General features: G+C 31.9%; 1 protein-coding gene across 1 annotated transcript; it reads left to right on the top strand.

The window, feature by feature from the left end:
* The first annotated feature begins 1,063 nt into the window (after positions 1–1,063).
* On the top strand, positions 1,064–22,782 carry LOC113860188 (MADS-box protein AGL24-like). Its single transcript, XM_027492864.1, has 8 exons — positions 1,064–1,487; positions 3,244–3,322; positions 4,566–4,627; positions 4,727–4,826; positions 4,983–5,024; positions 21,739–21,777; positions 21,921–22,024; positions 22,581–22,782. The coding sequence occupies exons 1-8, from the start codon at positions 1,204–1,206 to the stop codon at positions 22,597–22,599; spliced, it is 729 nt and encodes a 242-aa protein (XP_027348665.1). The 5' UTR covers positions 1,064–1,203; the 3' UTR covers positions 22,600–22,782.
* The last annotated feature ends 498 nt before the right edge of the window (positions 22,783–23,280 follow it).

Below are 23,280 nucleotides of genomic sequence, written 5' to 3'. Positions count from 1 at the left end.
AGGATATATTAAATAAAATATAACAATTTATGTTTTAAAAAGAATAATCAAATAAAAATATAATTATATCTATTGAAATTTAAATTTAAGAGCCTATGTTTGGAACAATTCTTGAACATGTAAATCATTTTAAAATGAAAATTTTTATTTAATTTTAAAATGTTTTTATCATAAAGAGGTAATAATTTTTATAGTGATTATGTTTAATAATTTAAATTATTTTGTAAAATAAATCGTGAAAAATATTTGTGTGGGTTTTATTGAAAGTTAAAAAAATAAATTAATAATATAAAATTTATTAACAAAAATAATGATATTATTAAAAAAAGCACGGGCATAGGTTCTGCCACGAATTGAAAGCTGTAGAGGGGACCACAGCGAGGGAGAAAGAGGAGTACGAGGGTAGGGCAGTGAGTACGAGGGTACATCAGTTGTCATTATTGTGGCCTCGACTCAAGATGGCTACCTGTACGGAGACCAATCCACGAGGTTTGTGGGAAACCAGAAAGAGAAACCAAATAAATAAATAAATTCCACTTTCGGAAATTAAAGCTTTTACTTTTCCTAACCAAAAACGTAAAAAAATTCAAATAGAAAAAGAAACACAATTTTAATAGCTGCAGTACAAAAGCAGCAACTTGACCATAAAGGTACACACTCGCATCAATTCTATCAATTATCTGAATTGCCAAATAAACTTGTTTGGGACTCGCGTGTTATTCATTTCTATCACCCATTTCTGGAAGCCAAGGATTGGTTGTTTTCCCCTTATTGTAAGCTCCACTTTCACCTTTTTCGTCTTTCAAGTTTCAAGACCTTTACCGTCGAATTTTCCATTTTCTGGTAGGCAAGGATTCGTTGGTTTCAGATTCTTTGTGAAGGAGATTGCTATTTCAAGAAACTGTTTTCTTTCTTTCTTTTATATATATTATTTCTTTCTCTACTTACCACTTTCCATTTATAAGCATTTGAAAAAAGAAATTTCTTTCTTAATTTAGGCAAATTAATTTCTCTGTGAGTGGAGTGCAGTTTAAGGTACTAATTAAAAATATTTATTTCTATATCTACTCATTTAGTTATATATTTCTTTTTTTCCTCCAGAATGAGTCTTTCTTCCTGGAGCATCCTAGTTGTACATGATTGCATCTTGATCCATTGTTCTTCCTTGGACTTTGTTAAGAATAATTGTTCCTTTTCTATTTTATGTTAAATATGTTGGATTTACTTTATATATTATCTGGAGAAAGTCTTTCTTTCATTTTTTTCTTAGATGCAAGGGTTTGGGTATTTTTAATGTATAGGGAGATGACTAGGAAGAGGATACAGATCAAGAAAATCGACAATATCAGTTCCAGGCAGGTGACTTTCTCCAAGAGAAGGAAAGGGCTTTTCAAGAAAGCTCAGGAATTGTCTACTCTTTGTGATGCAGATATTGCCCTCATAGTCTTTTCTGCAACTAGCAAGCTCTTTGAGTATGCTAGTTCAAGGTATTCCACTATTCCTATCTTCCTTTACTTTTTGTATTTTCTTTGTGGAAGGAAATTTACTTTGGAACTAGAAAATGCAGGTGCCTTGGAGTATTCTTATTCAAATATATATGCTCCTATGTTTTTCCTCCTCCTTTTTATTGATAGAGAGAACAACAGGAAAGGTTGGTTAGTCGTATATATAAATAAACGACTTAAGAGGCTTATGGCTTATGAGCTCATTATCTATATATGTAAAACAATGATATCTTGACACCCAGAATGTAGTTGGGTAGAAGGGAGAGAGATAGGAAGAAAGTAAGAAATGTGATCAATAATAAGATAGAAAAAGTAGAGAAAGATAGATAGAAAGAATGATGAAAAATGAATGTAAGAGAGTGATGGGTGTGAAGATGTAAGTGGGGATATATTTATGCTAATATCTTCATTTATGTTTTCTTTTTAAATATTATAAAACTCTTTTAATTAGATTTTAACTTAGTATTAAACTTAACGTTAATTGAAAAAAATTAAACTCCATTCTATAGAAGAACTGCAATTACTCATTGCATTTAGTTTTGATTTCACAGAAGAGCAAAATGTATGTTTAGAAATTAACATTAATTCGATCAGCATGACCAAAGTCTTAAAGAGTAATCTTATGAGAGTAGTAATTTAAATATTTGAAGTCTTTGATTTCGTGATTATCTCTCCTTAACATGTAACAAGGACTAGTACCAAAGAAGGTAAAGTATAGGAGCAGTTCAAGACAACTGTATAGGGTCACCACTTCCGTCAAATCATGCATGATATTTCCAAATTGTATTGATCGCACTTTCTTGTGTTTTGCACAGAATGAAAATACTTAATCCTCTATTTGCCTATAAAAAAAATAATAGCGTAGTATTTCAATTCTCTGAGGCATTTAGTCTATCTTCACCTACAGGCAATGTATAATTGTGGCTTGATATAACCAGTGGGTAGAATGGCTTTTGGATTGAATGGGAATGGGGGAATTAAAGGAAAATCCATATTGCTAGAATTCTTTTGGTACATATAGCATCGACATAAGACGACTGCAATTCCCTTTTTATCACATTCCACTCCTTTCAACTGATTAGGATCCAGATTTTCATGATTTTATCACTTCAAGGAACAGATAAAATCATAATTTAAAATAAATTGAACATTTTATTCATATAAGAGAATGATATATCATCATATAATATATTTTTATTAGTCTTTTATTATATTTTATGAAAAATATTGTATTAAAAATATAAAAGTATTTAATATTTTCTTTATTTAATAAATAATAGAGTTAATGAGAAGATATCATAAGAATATTTAAAATTATTATTTTATAGTTCCTTTAGAAAATCAAATTCGATTGACTGGTTTTAATACAAGGATAACTGATAAGCAATACATGAAGTTCTCATTGATCACCAAAATGTTAGATATAAAATGATTTTTATAAAAAAAATTTTGATGTACAATACATGGGGTACTGCAACCCTATACATAACAGTTATTATATAACTAGTGACCAATTAAAACTGAATTGACAGAGGGATATAACCTGAGATAGACCAGACCAAATGAGACACACACTGATAAAAGACCTGACCCTGCGTGCAAAATCAGTTTTTTACAATAACATATGGGATATATGATGATAATATAAAGTTTAAATTTTATGAGCATCATTAATTCAAGGGAAAGTACTAGGGGAATTGAATAATTTAAATATATATAATGTGTTTGTTCGTTTCAGTATGCACCAAGTGATTGAAAGGCGCGATAGGCATTCAGCAAGTCATAGATTGGACCGTCCAGCTATAGATCAGCTGCAGGTTAGTAACATCAGCTTTATATTGTAGTTGCTTGAGTGATAAATTTATTAGCTATATGCCTTTTATATTTCGAATCATGTAATTCACATTTGATTGAAAAGGTAAATTCATTGCCAAACAAACCAGGGGGAGAATGGCTTTGCAGATTATTCACTGAAAAAAAATTGTCATTTACTAACAATTAGATATTAAATTTTCCTGTTTTGTATAACTTTATCTAATAGTAATTAAATATTTAGAATTTGTTTAGTAGGCAAAAAATAATAGGATAGAAAATTATAAAATATAAAACTTGAATAAGAACATGATCAAATAAAAGTAAGTTAAGTTCTTATTTTATTTTACATTTGATACATGTTAAAATAATAAATTAGATATATTACATTATTATATCTTATTTCACGGGACAAAAGTTATACTAAAATGAAAGATGTATAACAGACCTATAAAATAGAGTTGCCAAATCCTATTTAGTTAAACAAACACTGAAAATAAGATGAGATAGAAAAAATGTTATAGTATCATATTCTCTTAGTCTTGCCATCTTCACCAAATTATTCCTTAGTATACATAGATATTGCAGATTTATATGAATAACTAATTCTCTTAATGCAGAAAATTGGTATATACTGTATGGATATTACACCGTTAATTATATAATATATCATACTATTAGTGTATAGTCAGAATGTTTACATTGACAATTTCTTTCTTATAGTATATGATTTTTTTTAACGATTTTAGTTCTCTGGACTCCTTGCTAACTGATCGACGAGTTTCAACCATGAAACAGTTCATGCTATCTATTTAACATCATAATCTTTTGTGTTTGTAAATTTCTCGTCGCCACTTATGCATTAGTATATATGAACTGAAGCGTCTCTCATAGCGGCATTGACAATTAATGAAAGATATCCCAAGCATGTTTCTGTAGCATTTAACGGCTCTATAAACACCAGAATAAATGTGATATGATGTATAGGTAGGCACAGGGTGATATATTAGTTTGACTTGAGGTCAGACTGCGATGAATATCCTTGTGAATTTTCTAGTTGCGGCGTGAATAGTGTTATTCATCGGACTTGGGGGATACATTAGTTGAGAATTGACATAAATCATCTATCAAATTCACCTGACTGCAATTAATACAAGAAATAAAGTATATATTAACTGTCACATCAATTTCATAATGACAAAATAAGAAAGTAAAAAATTTAATCATTGTTTTGAAATTTATGCTCAGCTTGAGAGTGATTCCAACGACATGCTGCGCCAGAAAGTAGAAGATAAGAATCGTGAACTGAGGTATATATATATGTGTATAATATAACCTCTGCAGAGCTAGTACTAATATTGTTCAAATGGTGCATAACTGAGAGACATGGTTTTCCACTATTAACACAGGCAGATGAATGGGGAAGATCTGCAAGGATTGACATTACAAGAACTCCAGAAACTAGAGGAACTGCTTAAAAGAGGTTTGACAAATATTTCGAAAGTAAAGGTTTGTCCCCTATTATGCTTACTGTGTAATAGTTCATTTCTCAGGAGGGATTAAATCTACAACTAGAACTTCTGCTTGCAATGGTGCAACCTTCTCCTTATGATGGAGAAGGAAATAGACGTGCTTCTAACATATAGGATACTATATGTGTTGCAGGATGAAAAGATTATGCAAGAGATCAGCACCCTTAAGAGAAAGGTAAAAGCTAAACCAAATCTCTGATACAGTTCAAATCCAATATACTTGTCATTATTATAATATATATATTTATGGTTTTATTGAGTTTCGCTGTTTGATATCTGGGAACAATTGTTTCCATAGTTTTGAAATTTTGCTTTGCATATAAGTTCAGAAAAACTATAGGCTTTATATGAAATTCTGAATGACAAAACACCATAGCTAAATTAAAATATGAAACGAGCGGAAGTGTATGTTGAATACATCAGGATTAAGTGAGATTGGCTATTAGGAGATTAAGTTAAGTAAACTCCTTTGGACTAGGTTCTTGTGCTTAACTTCCTTTAACATTAGGTGGCTAGGTATCAATGAAACAAGTCAAAGATTCATACGGAGAAAAATGGAAATAGGGGCAAAACCTAGCGTTATGTATGTTTATCTTATCCATAAGATATGTATGTGTCTCCATAACAATTTCACAGCTGTTACAACAAACGGTAACTGTCAGTTGGCCGTTATGTCGGCCTATAACCCAACATATGTGGCTATATTAAATGCGCGAAAATAAAGTTGGAAGGCCACCTTTAGTAGATTTGTTTTGCATGAGAGTAGGAATTGAATAAGAAGGGAAATGAAGGGGTAGAGAAGTCTCTTAGTGAGTAAGTTTAGAAGGGGTAGAGAAATGAAGAAAAAGAAGAAAAATATCGTGGAGTCCATATTTTTTTACTCTACTCAATCTGGGAAGAAAATGATGAGAAGAGAAGATAGTTTTATTATAGTGACTGAAATACTCCATTTTATTTTGAGATGCTATACGTCCGGATAGAAAAATATATTTCATAATATTATATTTATTTTTTAATTTTCTATCAAGCCTAACAAATGGATAGAGAGAACTTTGTTTTTTTTTTTTTATCTTTGTTAACCAAGTGTATTTAGTAAAAAACATTACATACTTTTAACTACTTAAAAACTAAGTATAATATAAATTTTAATATTATAAATGTTTTTAATAAAAAACCTTACTTTTATTTCTTTAGTCAACGGTACTCTTAAAACATTCATTATTAACATTTACCTTTAAAGCATATTACCTTTAAAGTACACTCTGCATCATTTAGTTAGATCACACAAAATTTTACTTATTGCTATGAGATTGAATAATGTGAAAGCAAATTTCTAGATATGTGGTTGAGCATAACCCATAATTTTGTGCAAAATGGTAATTGTTAATTAATTATGATATATCACCAAAATTCTAATAGCTATTTAGGAATGTAAGAGAGAAATTAGATTGAATCTTGTAACAAGCCACTTATTGAAATTCTATTAGTCAAAAGTTAAAGTAATTTACCCCATTCTATTTAAAACAATTCAATCAGTTAAAAGTTTTGGCACTCTTCTACATATTTGACATTTAAGTAAATGGTTTCCTAGTTTTGAGTTGTATAAACACTTTCTCTCTTCTGAAAATTAAAATTGTTACATGATCAAGATGCTCTTACTATCCTTCTTAGATGATGTAGGAGTGGTACAGTTGCACAGATACCTTTTAATTTCGATAACAGTGGCCGATAAAACACAACTCCCTTAACATTTACACATTCCGGACCATTTCCATAGCAGCCCGTCGTCTTAGTGAGCTTTTACACTTTTTAAAGCAATTCAAATATCTCAAATGAAGGTTCATCTCTATTATATTACTGAAGGCGACGAGAGAATGAGGAAATTCTCATTAATTAATGATAAAGTAAAAATATATAATTTGATATGCTACATGTTGACGGGGAGTTTGAAGAGAAGAAACGAATTGACTGAGCCTATTAATGGCAAAGGTGATGTCAGTATGCGAGATGATGAGATACATCAAGTGTTCCTTTAGTCTGCAATACATTGAAGGGTCGTCAAGTGCTTCTCCATCAGTGTTGTTGAACTAGGGTTCTTAGACAACTTGACAGGTTTTAAATTAATGAATCTTATATCTTAAAGTAGCTACAAGCTATATTTGCATTGATACAAGTAACTTCCATCAGTAGATTTGGCTATTTCACTAGCCCAAAAAAATATTTGAGATCTCTAAATAATTTCAATTTGAAAATGCTTTGAAGCAGGATTTAGGTTGCTATAACAATGAAGAAAATTTGGAGAATCGCTATCTAGACGCCTGTCTAAGGCCATAGAGTGATTTATTTAATATTCAAGCCATGTTCACCCCTTAACATCATAACCCAAAGATAGTTGCATGTAAACTTCTCAAACGAGTCTGCATTTGAGAAAATATTACTAATGTCCAATTTTATGTCAAAAATAATAATTAAAAATAAAGTATTACATAAGTTACAAAGATAAAAAATTATGAGTAAATGTGTTAGTGAGTTAAAGTCCATAATTTTTCAGTTAAGGGCAATAGTTTTTTTAGTTTGTAATTACTTGACATTTATAAAATAATTATTCTTCATTATAAGTTAAAGGTTGTTATATCAATATTATAAATAGTAAATTATATTCATGTATTTGGTGTGACTAAATAATAAAATTTTTTCATTGTTATAATTCTTCTTTTCTTACCTATAATAAATTGGTATCAAGAATTCAATTTGATCTTAGAGTTGAGAGAAACACCTTGAGAGTTAAGTGAAATATCTTAATAGTTGAGTAAAATACTTTGAAAATTGAGAAATGACAAATAATGGTTTAAATATGTTTTAATTTTCACATCTTATTAGAGAAAATTATGATAATTGGTGTCGGCGCATGAAAGTTTTACTACAGTCTCAAGATACTTGAAAGATTGTAGATAAATGTTATGATAAGTCTCAAGATGAAGTTATTTTGTTACAAAATAAGAGAGATATTTTGATGAAGCAATAGAAGAAAGATCATCAGACACTTATTTTTATCCATAAGGCTTAGATGAAGCCATGTTTGAGGTATCCATCAAGACTTAAATGAAGTCATATTTGAGGTAGTGTTTAATGCAACCACCTCTAAAGAAGCTTGAGGGATTTTAAAACTAACCTCGAAGGGGTTGACAATGTCAAAAAGGTGCATTTATAAACTCTACAAGGGATTTGAATCTTTGCATATGAAGAAATCCAAGCCTATTTCATATTTTATTAATAGAGTAATAGTTGTTGCAAATTAAATGAAACAATATGTAGAAAATGTGAACAATGTTCGCATAGTAGAAAAATACTTCACTCCTTACCTTTATGTGAATGATCTTATCTTTATTGGCAGTAATCCGAATTTATTTGAAGATTTCAAAAGGTTATGTTGTATGAATTTGAGATAACATATATGAGACTTATGTCTTACTACTTGAGATTAGAAGTACAACAAATAAAGAATGATATTTTTGTCTCACAAGAGAGGTATGCAAAGAAAGTATTGAAAAAATTTAAGATGTTTGATTGCAACCTTGTGAGCACACCTATGAAAAGTGGCATAAAATTGTCAAAGTTTGATGATGGAGAAAATATAGCTTCCAGGTTCTTTAAGAATCTAATGGAAAGTTTGAAATACTTAACAAATATAAGACTTAATATTTTGTATGCAGTGAGTTGTGAGTCGTTTCATAAAAGCTTCCACCTCTACTTACCTAAAAACTACAAAGATAATTCTTTACTATTTAAAATATATAATTAATTTTGGATTATTTTATTCTCTTTGTATAGATTTCAAGCTTGTGAAATTTTGTAATAGTGATTTTGCGAGCGATATTAACAATCAAAAGAACTATTGGATTTGTGTTGTTCATTAGTGATTGTGCTTATTTTTTAATTCTAAAAAGTAACATATTGTTACATATTTTACTTGTGAGGTTGATTATGTCACTACAACCTCTTGCACATGTCATGTTGTTTGGTTTAGAAGATTGTTAAAGAAAATTTGCTTGAATTAGAAACATAATACTAAAATTCACATTTATAATAAATCCGCACAAGAGCTTGTCAAGAACCCAGTGTTCTATGAGCAAAGTAAGCAGATAGATATAAGATATCACCCCAACAGAGAATGCATTATTAAAAAAGAAATGGAGTTAATTTATGAGAAGACGAAAAGATCAAGTTGCATATATTTTTACCAAGGCACTCAAGTTTGAAGATTGAGAAAAAGACTTGGAGTGCAAAAATTTTTTAATTAAAGGATGATGTTAAGAATAATAATTAAAAAATAAAGTGTTACATGAGTTACAAAGATAAAAAGTTGTAAGTAAATATGTGTCGGAGTGAGTTAAAGACCATAATTTCTTAGATAAGAACAATGATTTTTTAATTTATAACTACTTGATATTTTCAAAACAATTATTATTCAATGTAAAATAAAAGTCATTATATCACTATTATAAACAATAAATTATACTCATATATTTGGTATAATAAAATAATAAAAATTTTCTATTATTATAATTCTTCTTGTCCTCCCTCTAACATTTTCATCATGGACCAATTTTTTCAGCACCAATATCTAGTAAAACTCTTATTGATTTTAGCTTGGCTGCATAGGCAAGTGCCAGTCTCCGTAAAATCAATTCCATTCTGTTGAGTGTAACATATGCCATAAATTGGCCTTCTGCGATTCTACCTTTTAATTGTTCCATCACCCTTATATTTTCTTTTGTATATTCATTTGTAACTGATTTTTTCTTTGCTGGGAGGTAAGGTAACCTTAGTCCATATTTTATTTGCTTTAAGTGTTGCCATTTCTTCCAGCATACTTATTTTTTTCACTCAAGAAATTTCATTGCTTAATGGTATAATAGGGGCTCGAAATTGATTGAACTTGGAAAAATGAATTGTACACAGGTGATTAATGTCCTATTATAAGTGAGGTGTCGATGAATTGGATAAACAAAGCTACATATATAGTGTCGTAGTTAAGTAAGTGATTTGTGATGCTGGAGTGATCTTGTGTAGGGTTCAAGTTGAACTTGGTTAGGTGATTGATTAGATATTTGGCGTGAGTTAGAGGAGTTTGTTTGAATTTTGTTGGAATGGATTGAATAATGACTTGGGTATAAGGTTAGGGATAAGGATGCTATGGATGTTATAAGCACGAAGATGACTTCAAATCCAATTGGTCTGTGTTGGAATGGTATAGACTTACCATAAACATCCAAGTAAGTGCAAGTTGGAAGTTCACAAGGTAAAGTTTTTTTTTTAGAGATGGTGATAGTATGCGATTTGTATTTTATTTTGTATATCCATATGGCGGCCGATATTTTCTTTGCATGGAGGTAATGGGACCACAAACCACGTGTGTTTTGCTTCAAGTGCTGTTATGCTTTAATATCATATTAAACTATTGTAGGGCGGTGATGAGAGAATGAGGGAATTCTCATTGACTAGAAAGTAGAAAATGATTATTCGAGACAAAAAGAGAGCATGTAAAACTTAGAAATGGGCCAACTATTATAACGAATTTTAAATTATAACTTTGAAAGATGACCTAACCTTGCATGCCAAGGTTATGCATTAGTGCAAGCAGAATTATTACTATGATTGATACAAGAATTATTATTAAGTGTATAAGTAGAATCACATGAAACCTTACAAACAGGATTATAGGAAACAGTAGATGACTTAATAGTAGGTTTAGCTCTTTAGATATATAATACTAGAGTCATACTACCCTTGCTAATCAGGTTCAATTGATAAATGTCTAGGATAAAAAAAAATACTAATAAAAAATATCACCAAATTAAGAGAGTTTGAAACAAAGGCACTGATAGGAATTATGTTTGTATAAAAGGAACGAATGTATAGAACATTTTTTATAATAAACTTGGGGTTTAAACTATTACTTTGACCCTAGATTGATCAAGTAGTGTGACAAACTTGTTAGACAAAGAATTGTAAGAAATATAAGGAATTTTTAAGAAAGGTTTAGTCAACAAAATGCTTCTTAGATAGATTCTTTTGAAAGAACTTGGTGAGTACAGGCCAATGCATTTTTGCTATTGTGGGGGTTTTCAACCTTTAGTTGATCACATTCACTTAGAGGGAAACTGATTTGATGTTGCGTGATTGACCGCAAGATGTAGTAAGGAAGTTGCTTTAGGACCTATCCCCCCAGTTAATGTGATCCGTGCGCCTAATCTTTTAATTAGTTGAGAGTTTAGTCACCTAAAGCTTCATTTAAATGTGTAGTCCTATCAGATTATCCGTCTCACACAATGTTAGCCAATGACTGATGTCAGTGTAACGATGAAAAACAAAACAGAAGGCAGCTAAGGCTTATATAAAGGGAGACACTAAAGCCTTAGGTATGCTTATTCTAGCCTTACTAAATCTCCTATGACAAACATTTTTAACTTAAAGCTTCGGAGCGATTCTTGCAGGAACTCTTCCTTCCATTTTAACCATGAAGCCACTATCTTACCCACGGTCTGGAAGTTGAGTCCACCAAGAGAAACACTTGTTCTTACCTAAGTTAAAAGATTGAACAGGTCTCAATTAATCTTTTACTCAAATTTATGGAGAAATCTTTTTGCTGCATAAGATTTTTCATTAACTATATTAGTCATTTATGTTGATAACATCATCTTAGCTAACCCAAACTTATCATTATTAAAGTAGGCTGCAATCACACTTCAAAGCATTTTTAATTTTAACTGTACGAAGATCTCAAATATTTTTTGGGGTAGGAAATAGTCAAAATTATGAAATAGAATTTACTGGTGTCAATGCAAGTATACTTAAAGATTTCAATGTATGGCAAATCAATGGGACGCTGGCGTATCTCGCCAAGCTCAATCAGTACATGTCTTCACCTTGATTACCCCATCTGCATGTAATGCACTAGAATTTTCTCATTCTCTCGTCACCTTCAGCAATGTAATAGTCATGTGTCCATTGTTACTGTTATTTTCATTTAAAATATTTTTCTTCTTTCTTTATTAATCAAACTATTTATTTAGAAAAATTAATTAAATTTAATTAAATAAATATAATAATAGACACATTATTATAACAATTAACACCTCTTAACTTGACTACCAAAATGAAAAGAACAATATACAATGTGTATAGTGCAACTGTATGGCAGCAAACCAATATTCTCAGAATCTCACTAATCATTTAACTAGTAAAAAAGGCCCTTTCTTGATTTATTGGTCCAACTTTGATTAAGTTAATGATAATTAAATATTTTTATTAATAAGAATTGTCAAATTACTCGTGTGTCTTTTAAAAGAAAATATCTTTGTAAGTTACATCTTTACAAATATTTTAACAAATGCTAGTTATTATTTACTAGAATACTTTTTCTATAAACCAAGTGGGAGCATATTTGAATGCTAATATGCTCCCATCTTTTCTTAAAATGAAAAATATACTTTAACAAACTACACTTTTCGAGGTATTTTAACAAATTTAAAATTATTACTTATTAACATATTTTTCTAAAAAAGTAAATTATTTATTTTAAGAAGCTTTCTTTCCTAGAAAATGAGTAAAATCCTAGTGAAATTAGTAAATTAGAAATTATATGTTTTACATAACACTTTTGCTAAGTTATTCTTTTCAACGGTAGGTTCATATGTAACCTAATTGAGAGAGGTGTAAAAATGTAATAAAAATTATATATATATATATATATATATAATCAATTTATTTATAATCTATGAAAGTTAAAAACACATTAATTTCCTCGTGTATATTTTATTTCACAAACAGTTTTTAACTAATGCAAACTCATCGTTCCCTTGACTTTCCCACTCCGGGAGTTATGATTTTTTTATCAGCAAACAGATAAATAAGGGTACAAGGAGTACCCGAACCTAGATATACTAAAGCAGTTCAAAGGCTTACGATAATAGTTAAAGCATACAAAAGATTTCCTTGACCTAATTGTAGAAAGAAAATATAAAGCCCTTCATATTTGTTCTAAGCTAAAACCAGGACCTACTTTTCACCGTCTCTAAAACATAGTGACTGTCAACGACAAAATGTTCCTATGAAGCCACAAAGAACAAAGACAGCAAACCATACACGTCCAAGCCGTTTTGGCTTTCTTCATTTGAAGCATGCCACGATGTTGAATAAAATGAGCCTACAATCATTATTTTATACCATTTGAAAACCCCTGTATCTGTAACAAGATGAGCAAACCTTAAATGATACACCACAGGTAAAGAACAATTGCATTGTGGTTTCCACCTCTTGCTACATAGCTCACAGGAATAGTCTTGACTCTTGAATTCCTTGTAAAGCACTTATCCTTTTTAAGATTTTGCTTAGTTTAAAGTTTGTCCAATAATATCTTATACAGGCCCATCATATTTCTGAAGCAGTTTGTAAGTCGATTTCACTGTGTAGATACCATTTTGCTCGGCTTCCAATATCCATACATCCTGTTTCTGGTGCTGAATTGGTTCTGCATTGATCAGAGTTAGTAATTTTTCAACTAAAGCTTATTTCCATTTGAAAAAATTCCTACAGAGAAGATTCCATTTTCCACTTACTATCTTCCCTTGCACCAACCTCTGATTTTTGTTTTTGTTTTCATATATGTTGAAAAGTCCCAAATCTTGGTTCAAAATTTTAGTATCATATCCATTGATCTTCTCAAAAATATATTTCCCTCCCATCCCACACTTCTAAAATTGTTCTTGAACCAATCCACTCCTAGGTTGTCCTTACCCTAAAGGAGTAACGAAAGAACACATTCATTTTGTAAATCATTGGCCTGTCAATATCTTGTTGTTAGATCCCTACACCAAAGACTTTTTCATAGAAATTCTTCATCTCCACTTTCCAACTAAAGCCTTATTAGAAGTCCCAATATACTTTGGTTTGCAAACAATTCCCCATGCCATCTTTTGCTTAAGTCAGGATTATATCGCTTTGCGTTACTGAATTATTTTTAACTCAACAGAAGAGTACTTCTTAAAAATATGTTTTATTACTAAGCTCTATCTAAGTCAACAAAATAGTGTCTCTTGAAAATATGCAGTATAAATTTAACGTTTATTTTATTTTTATTGTCTTCAAATTATATTTTTCTTCCATTTAGATATTCTCTTTGACCCACCTAATCACTATAAAATTTAAATAACATTATATTTGTTTATTTTAATAGTTAGTATAATATTAAAAAGGGAGAAAGTAGACATTTTAGGCTTTGTAAGTTAAAGATTTTTGGGACCTTTGAAAATAGAAGGAAGGAGTTTGAAAATTTTTACATGTCCTCTAAAGCCTCATCTTTTATGACTTATTTTGATGTATAGGCATCCTAGCTATTGTGTTGTTGTCATCCAAGCCATTATTGCTACTCCAAGTGATGTTAGGTTAATTCAATTATTCGATGAGTTTGTTGTGCTTAGTTCCATCGTGGATTGCACGACGGAATGACTGAATCATGTTCTTCATTTATTTTCTTTCTTAAATTTTCAACACCTAAACAAGTGAGGAGCGTAACTCCTCTTCTTCCTTTTTCTTTTTCTCCTCTCTATTCCTTGTATTTTCTCTCCCTTTTTCTCTTTAAACACTTGGAAGAAACTTTAAAAAAATGATTCAACGATGTCTACAATAGGGTAGCAAAAGTAAAAATTAATGACATGTTAAAAGGTATGTATTTCTGAGCCCATGCTTGTGCGCATGTAGTAACTTTTGTGCCCATTCTCGTATTTTATAAGTATATTTAGATACCAATACTCATCCATTATCCTTACTTAAATTAAACAAAAGTTTTTTTTTTTTTCCATTTTTTAGAAACCTAACAAATAAAATATTTAACTAAATTTAAATCCAACTTTAAACTTACCAAACAACTAATTCATAGCTGTGTAAGTGGTAGCATGACTTGATTATGAAGATAAATGTTTGCAGGCAACATATTTAGATTTAAATTTTATTTAAAGTTTATTTATGTTCTTGATCCTCATAAATATAAGTCGTTTTAGGATTGAGTCCCTGAAAAATTAAAAATTAAAAATTTAGTTTTTGTTGTCAACTCTTCTCTTTTAAGTGCTTAAGTGTCAAATAAAAAATCAGCTCAACATTCTTATGTGGTGTCATGTGATATGTCATGTCATATAATTTTATAATTTTTTATTATTTAAAATTAATATTTACAAATAACTTCTTAAACATATTTTAAATATTTATAGAAAAATTCATCTTCTTCCTCGCACCTCTTTCAAGCACCTCTCCTCCTCTTTCTCCTACCGCCGCTCTTTCCCCCTTCTCCACACCTCTTTTATTGAAATGTTGTCTAAAAAATTTAGACAGAAAGACGCATTATCCTCTCTAGAACTCCCTTTCAACACACTTTGTTTGGCAAGGCTTAAGTTTGCTGAATGTAATTCATCCAAAGGCAAGGTGGTAATTGATGACAGGTGCTGCCAAAAAATCAAAGCAAAGGGAAATGGGTGTATCTAACCAATTCTTTTGACAAAGTTATCGATGATAGTAGAAGATTTAAGATATTGGAAGATTTAAATATCATTTTGGTTGGGCGGAAGGAACAAAGGTGTTACGAATTCATGGAAAAGTTGAAGCAAAGCTGCGTCACGCTTTGTTAGGACCAGAGTATCAGTATAATAACACACAACTAAAATAAGAGATGAAAAATAAGAGCCAATAAAGACAATATAAAATTATCACAGAAGAAAAATTACACTACTCCTCACTCTAAAATTTACTCCTCAAAATGGAAGACTATTACTACCGAGTACAAGATCTCAGTGCAATACAAACATAAGAGGGAGAGAAGATTTTGGAATGATTAGATTAGTAAGACCCCTTGCCTTTTTATAAGCAAAGGAGGGGTCCTAACCCCTTTACTCCCACCGATGTGTGACTTACAATTCTCCCACTTGAAGATTATGATTAAGTTAATTATATCTTCACACATTCCTAATATATTACAATTATATGTTGCTTATATTCCTAATATGCCATACAAGGATCGACACCATGTAAACTTGTCATTGTTCACTGGCTTTGTCATTATGTCTGCTATGTTGTCTTTGGTGTGAATCTTTTGCATATCCACTCTACCTTCCTCTACTACTTCACGAACAAAGTGGTATTGTATACCTATGTGCTTTGTTCTGAAATGAAAAGCTGGATTCTTTGCAATATACAAAGCACTTTGACTGTCACAATACACAGTAGTAGTCTGCTGTTTGTGCCCAAGTTCCTCCAATAGCCTTTGAATCCAGATTGCTTCCTTGCATGCCTCAGTAGCTGCCATGTATTCAGCTTCTGTAATAGACAAATCCACAACAGTCTATAACTTAGATAACCAGTTTACTGTCCCTCTAGCAAGTGTAAACACATAACCAGTAGTAGATTTCCTTTTATCCAGATCTCCTGCAAAATCTGAATCAACATAGTCTTTCACAATAAATTCTGATCCTTCAAAACATAATGCAACATTAGAGGTTCCTTTTATGTATCTAAGAATCCTCTTTACAACATTCCAATGCTCTCTACCAGGATCTGCCATGTACCTACTGACTGCTCCCACTGCTTGTGCAATGTCTGGTCTAATACAAATCATGGCATACATAAGGCTTCCCACCGCTGATGCATACCGTACTCGAGACATTTCCATCCTCTCTGCTTTATTGGTAGGACACAGACTTGAGGATAATTTATAACTGACAGGAAGTGGGGTAGAGATTGGCTTACAGTCTTGCATATTGAAGCGCCGCAAGACTTTACGAAGATAATTCTTTTGAGAGAGCCAAATCTTCCTATCTTTTCTGTCTCGGTGTATTTGCATCCCTAAAATCTTGTTTGCTGGCCCCAAGTCCTTCATATCAAACTCCCTAGCTAATTGTGCCTTCAATTCTTGGATTCGATCTTTGCTGGGGCCTATACTAGCATGTCATCCACATACAACAACAAAATGATGAAATCATTATCACCAAACCTCTTGTAATACGTACAATGGTCTGAACTCAGTCTGTTGTATCTGAGGCTAATAATGAAGGAATCAAATCTCTTGTACCAACACCTTGGCGCCTGTTTTAAACCGTACAGAGATTTGGTCAACCTGCAAACCAAGTCTTCCTTTCCTTGTTCTTCAAAACCTTCTGGTTGGAGCATATATATCTCCTCTTCAAGATCTCCATGTAGAAAAGCAGTCTTTACATCAAGTTGCTCAAGATGTAAATCAAATTCAGCACACATTGCTAGAACAATTCTGATTGTGGTAAGTCTAACCACTGGAGAAAATATTTCATTGAAATCAATGCCTTCTTTCTGAGCAAATCCTTTAATCACTAGTCTTGCACGATATCGCTCCACTTAATCATTGCCATCACGTTTGATCTTGTAAACCCATTTGTTTCCAATGGCTTTTCGACCTTCTGGAAGTGTTACAAGTTTCCATGTCTTATTTCTATGTAAGGCTTCCATTTCTTCCTGCATTGCTGCCATCCACAGAGAAGCATCTGAACTGCTCACAGCCTCTTGAAAGGTTGATGGTTCTCCTTCATCTGTTAGAAGACAATATGCATCGTGGCTTGCCATCACATAGTCTGAGTGTCAGGATGGTCTCCTTATCTCACGTCTTGTTTGTTGAGTTTCTCCATCATTGGCATCATTTGGTTCTTGTTCTCCGTGCTCTTCTTCTGCTTCAGAGTTGTCATTTTCTTTAGCCTTCCTTTCTATCACTACTGAAGTAGTGTCTTTGGTAGTATTGTCATCTTTCTGCTCCTTTTGCAGTTTATTTTCTACAAAGACTACATCTCTGCTAACAACAACCTTGCGGGCAGTGGGATCCCACAAGCGATACCCCTTAACATTGTCAGCATAACCCAAGAATATACATTTCCTGGATTTTGGATCCAGTTTTGTTCTTTCTTGGGAATTGTACATCACGTACACAGGACATCCAAACACATGTAATGAAGAATAATTAGGTGGCTTTCTACTCCATATCTCCATTGGTGTCTTCAAACCAATTGTTGTTGATGGTGATCGGTTTATTACATAATAGGCAGTTTTCACTGCTTCTGCCCAGAAAGATTTAGCCACTCCTGTTGTTCTTAGTATAGCTCTTGTTCTTTCTAGAAGAGTTCTGTTCATCCGCTCTGCTACACCATTCTGCTGAGGTGTATAAGGCACTGTGAATTGCCTTGAAATACCCTCTTGCTTGCAAAATGCCAGAAAATCATCATCTACATATTCTCCTCCATTGTCTGTCCTTAAGCACTTAATTCTTTTCCCAGTTTCAAGTTCTACTAGTGCTTTGAATTCTTTGAACACTGGAAACACATCTGACTTCTTCTTGATTGGGTACACTCATAATCTCCTTGAATGATCATCAATGAATGATACAAAATATTTTGCTCTTCCAATAGATACTTCCGGTGATTCCCCTACATCAGAATGAATCAAGTCCAGTATGTGTCTACTTCTTGTAGTCACGTTGCCAAACTTCAATCTATGCTGCTTACTTGTCACACAGTGCTCACAAAATGGTAAGGTTACCATTTTGAGCTCGGGCAAGAGATTACGTTCTGCTAGAATTTTTAAGCCTTGTTCTGACATATGACCAAGTTTACGATGCCACATCATTGTTTCTTCTTCTTGACTAATTGCAACTGATGCATCTGCTTCTTTCAACGTATCTCCCAAAAGCATGTATAAATTGGTTGTGATCTTTTATGCTTTCATCACCACCAAGTTGCCTTTAACCACTTTCAAAATTCCACCTTCAATGTGGATCTTGCAATTGACGTCATCCAATTGCCTAACGGACAATAAATTCTTTTTCAAGCCCTTCACATGTCGTACCCCTTGAATTATTCGAACAGTACTATCATGCATTTTCAATTTGACAGTACCAATTCCAGCAATTTCTAGTGCATGATCATTTCGCATGAACACGGATCCTCCCGAGATAGGTTCATAATTGTAAAACCAGTCTCGACATGGAGTCATGTGCCAGGTTGCACCTGAATCTACTATCCAACATTCATGAAGTTGTCTTCCACCTCTAGATTTTACTGCTTCACTATATAAGATTTCACCATCATCTGAGGTACTTGCAACACAACCTTGAGAGGTTGATGCTTCAATATTCTTCCCTCCTCCACTCTTCTTGTTCCAACAATCTTTCTTTACGTGCCCTCTCTTGCCACAGTTGTAGCATTTGAGGTTCTTCCTTCTCTGAGATTTTGATCTACCATGATTCTGGCTCCCACTGGAACCACGTTCCATTGATCTTCCTCTCATCATCGTCAATGCTTCTGCCTGTTTAGAATTTTCCAGTCTATCTTTCTTATTCTTTCTCTTGGATTCTTCTTCAAGAACTGCTCCAACAACATCATCAAAGGATAGACGACCGATAATGTTGTTATTTGTTATATTGATGATGAGTTGATCATATGAATCTGGTAAACTCTGGAGTAGAAGCTCTGCACGTTCATTTTCTACTATGTTGAAATCTGCGGCTGTAAGCTGAGCAAACAACGTATTCAAATTATTGATGTGGTCCGTTACTGATGTGGACTCACTCATTCAAAGAGTGTAGAGTTTTCTCTTCAAGAATATTCTGGTGTGAAGTGAGTTGACCTCGTACAACTTGATCAGTGTGTTCCAAATCTCCTTTGCAGTTTTCTTCTTTGCAACACTGGATAACACTGAATCAGCCAATGCTAAGTGCAAATTGGCAACAACATTGTTATCCATTTCTCTCCATTTTTCTTCTGAAATATCTGTAGGTTTGCCTTCAATTGCATCAAGACAATTGTCTTTTCTCAAAATTGCTTTTATCTTCAATTTTCACAAGGAGAAATTACTCTCATGAAATTTCTCTATCTCATATTTTGCTGCCATAATTTCTCTCTTAATTATACCGACTTATGTAACTTTCACTGTGAATAGTATTACCTACTGGAACAATAATAATGGTAGATTATGAATAAGTACACACTATATATGCACTTTTACACTACCAAAAAATTGTATACCTAGTAACAGGAATAATTCTTTTCTGATGTGGCAAATCAGACAATACTGCAACCACAGAGCATACTAAGAATTTTCTAGCACTATACCAATGTACACTATAGCGGAATAATATAAACAACCTAGTTGCTCCGATACCACTGTTAGGACCAGAGTATCAGTATAATAACACACAACTAAAATAAGAGATGAAAAATAAGATCCAATAAAGACAATATAAAATTATCACAGAAGAAAAATTACATTACTCCTCACTCTAAAATTTACTCCTCAAAATAGAAGACTATTACTACCGAATACAAGATTTCAGTGCAATACAAACATAAGAGGGAGAGAAGATTTTGGAATGATTAGATTAGTAAGACCCCTTGCCTTTTTATAAGCAAAGGAGAGGTCCTAACCCTTTTACTTCCACCGATGTGGGACTTACACGCTTCAATAAAAGCTTTTAACGATCCCAGTAGCAAAGTAAGGGTAATGCTAGAATCAATTAAGACTTGTTACGAAAAGTATCAATTTGGTTGGTGCCTCAAGGGATGTTTTACTTGATGTTGTGTGGAAATCTTTTAGTGAAGTGGCAAGCAATATGTCACGCCTCTTATTTCTCCATCTGCACTACCCCCTCTTCCTTCAACACCCACACCCTACTCATCTCCCATCCCTCTCCATTCCTCTCACCCACACCACCCCTTCCCCCACTCATTTCTATTCCTCTTACCTGCATCACCCCGTCCCTCATCCCTTCTCATTCTCACATTCGCATCACTCATTCGCTTTTCCCACCCCCAAACCCTTTTCCCCTCATCTTAAGGAGTGTTGAGTTTCAAACTTCACCAGCAGGTTGTCTTTACCATTGCAAAGCAAGCAAGTTTAAATAATAATATGAGTATCTTAACTTACTTCACTTAATGTCTAAAAAACTCTTTTAATAAATATTAATATGGTCACGCCATACATAGAGGAAGGGGTGAGAGTTGGGAGAAGGGATGGCCAGAGGGTGGGTTGGGTAGTAAAACAGGAAGCTCTTTGATATCATAGTGAGTGGGGTGAGGGTAGAAGTTAGGGGTGAGAGAGGTGGAACTGCCAGAGAAGAGTTGATGGAGGAAAAAGAAACTTTATTTGCAAATATGTAAAATTTTTTAAGGACTTTTTTGTAAATATTTACTTTAAATAATAAAATATTATAAAATAAATGATATGACATAACACGTGATCGTGATAAGCTAACTTTTAATTAACACTTAACAAAGAGGAGTTGACAGCAGGGATTAAATCTAAAATTTCTAATTTTTTTAAAATTTATCACAAAATGACCTATATTTATAGGAACAAAAAACATAATTAAGCTTTTATTTAATTTTAAAATCAAATATGTTAGTAATATGGGAGTATGAGACATGATGAATAGTAAGTACTTAAATCAACATGCACTTTATAAGAAGACCCGAATCTTGACGTATTTAGTAGGTAGTTCCCTCCTCCTTGTTGTTTATATTTTGTAGGTATCCTTTGGGTCCAATCCAATTACTACCCTAGCCAAATATATACATTTTGTAAAGAACATTGATGAAAAATATGTGTTCTATGACTACTATGCAAGATAACATTTTTTTTATGGTCTCTAAATTGTAGATTTTAATTAGGTAATTTTGTATTTTGCATTGAAAGTACTGATTACTTTTGCATTGAAAGTACTGATTACTTTTGCATCTACAAGTATTGTGTGGTTTACAACCTATTGCTGCATTCTTTTCAACTTAACATTGTGTGTGGTACAAGGTTTGATTGTATTGCTCTTACAGGAAGTGGAACTGACGGAAGAAAACCAAAAGTTAAAACAGGTGAGATAGGCTTTTCAAACTGGTGCTCATATAGTATTTGTGTACAAACATGGTACAAGGTTTGATTATATAATATTTGTTACAAACACTCAAGAGGAAAATATATATTCTCATTATAAAAATGGAATACATGAAAATTTTAGGTACCGAGCCTTACACATGTACAAAGGCAATCATCGGAATCCATTATCAGCACTTCATCTTATCTTCCTGAAGATGGTGGTGGTGACACATGTCTCAAGTTGGGGTTAGTTTATCTTAATTAACTATGATTTAAAGCTAATGTGAGAGTTCTTTAAACGAGGCTGTCCAAAATCATTCTTTAATTTATTAATTTTTATGACCTTTCTAAACTTCTTCTAAGCACCTGAATATTTTTAACACCTTTTTGGTCTCAATTTTTCTTCAATCTTCTTTCAACTCCCAAATACACCTCAGCAGCCAGAAGATTTTTAGCATGTCTACCTAAGATTTTGAAAGGTCCAAAACCATGGTCAATAGTAGCTAGATATACTGGATTTAGAAAAAAAATATTCTTATTATATATACTTGTAAAGTATGAAAATGGATTCTACAAGAGGGCCGGCGACTGGAATTGATCATTTAGAAGTGAAAGTAAAGATGTTTCTCAATTAACGATATATCAATATTGTACAATTAATTCTAATGAGTAAAATCTAACAATTTTGTTAAATAAATATGTAACTATATCAAGTAAAACTTAATAGAACTAATTACTTTACAATATATACTTTTAATCTTGTATATACTCATTTGAGTTCGTCTCTTTTTGTTGCCTGCAGGTTACCTTTGCTTAAATAAGCAATATAAATGTAGATTGTTACAAGTAAACAAATTCTCTTCCTCTCTGTGTTACGCAAAATTAATTAAATGAGTGTTCTTTGTTGTTTTAAAACAACTCCTGTAAAGTAATTTAATTTAAGGGATGAGAAGCCTTCCTAAAATTGTATTTGAATTCATATTATATTTTCGTCTGGAAAATTGATTTATAGGAAGTGCTATGATAATGTCTATATTTATGATCACAGAAGTTTTATCCTTATTTAGCTTTTGTTTTTCTTTTGTTATTTTAATTAAAAAGAAAGGATGCAAGAGAATTTTTACTGCAAAAATAGAGGGGAAAAAAGGAAAAAAAAAAAATTAGGAAAGAGGTTTTTATTCTTTATTTTTTAAAAGATTTTTTAATCAAGAATTTTTTTTCTTTTCCTTTATCTTTCTTAATGACTAAATATTATGTTAAAGATTATTAGCTGTAAAAAAATTACCTTGAGAATTTGATGTTAAAATAGCAATTTTTTTAGTATAATATATATAATGAGCTTAATTGCAATGAAGTCAATAGATTGAGAAAAAACGAAAAAGTGACATTAGAAAAAATATATACATTTAAATACTAAATATATAAATTTTAATATATATTTATTTTTATAATTATAATTTAAACTTAATTATATTTTGGATCTATATAAAGTAGTGCATTTT

The sequence above is a fragment of the Abrus precatorius genome, unplaced genomic scaffold, assembly GCF_003935025.1.
Source record: "Abrus precatorius isolate BTA unplaced genomic scaffold, Abrus_2018 Scaffold2, whole genome shotgun sequence".
NCBI classification, from domain to species: Eukaryota; Viridiplantae; Streptophyta; class Magnoliopsida; order Fabales; family Fabaceae; genus Abrus; species Abrus precatorius.
Note: the sequence above shows the minus strand (reverse complement) of the source record. Positions and strands in the feature narration are given on the sequence as shown.

What these genes read in the sequence shown, in the direction of transcription:
- LOC113860188 (XM_027492864.1), top strand. Translation starts at nt 1,204, where the DNA reads ATGTTAAATATGTTGGATTTACTTTATATATTATCTGGAGAAAGTCTT. An exon ending in TCAGCACCCTTAAGAGAAAG is followed by an intron (nt 5,025 to 21,738) that starts GTAAAAGCTAAA and finishes TTGCTCTTACAG; the next exon opens with GAAGTGGAACTGACGGAAGA. An exon ending in AAAACCAAAAGTTAAAACAG is followed by an intron (nt 21,778 to 21,920) that starts GTGAGATAGGCT and finishes TGAAAATTTTAG; the next exon opens with GTACCGAGCCTTACACATGT.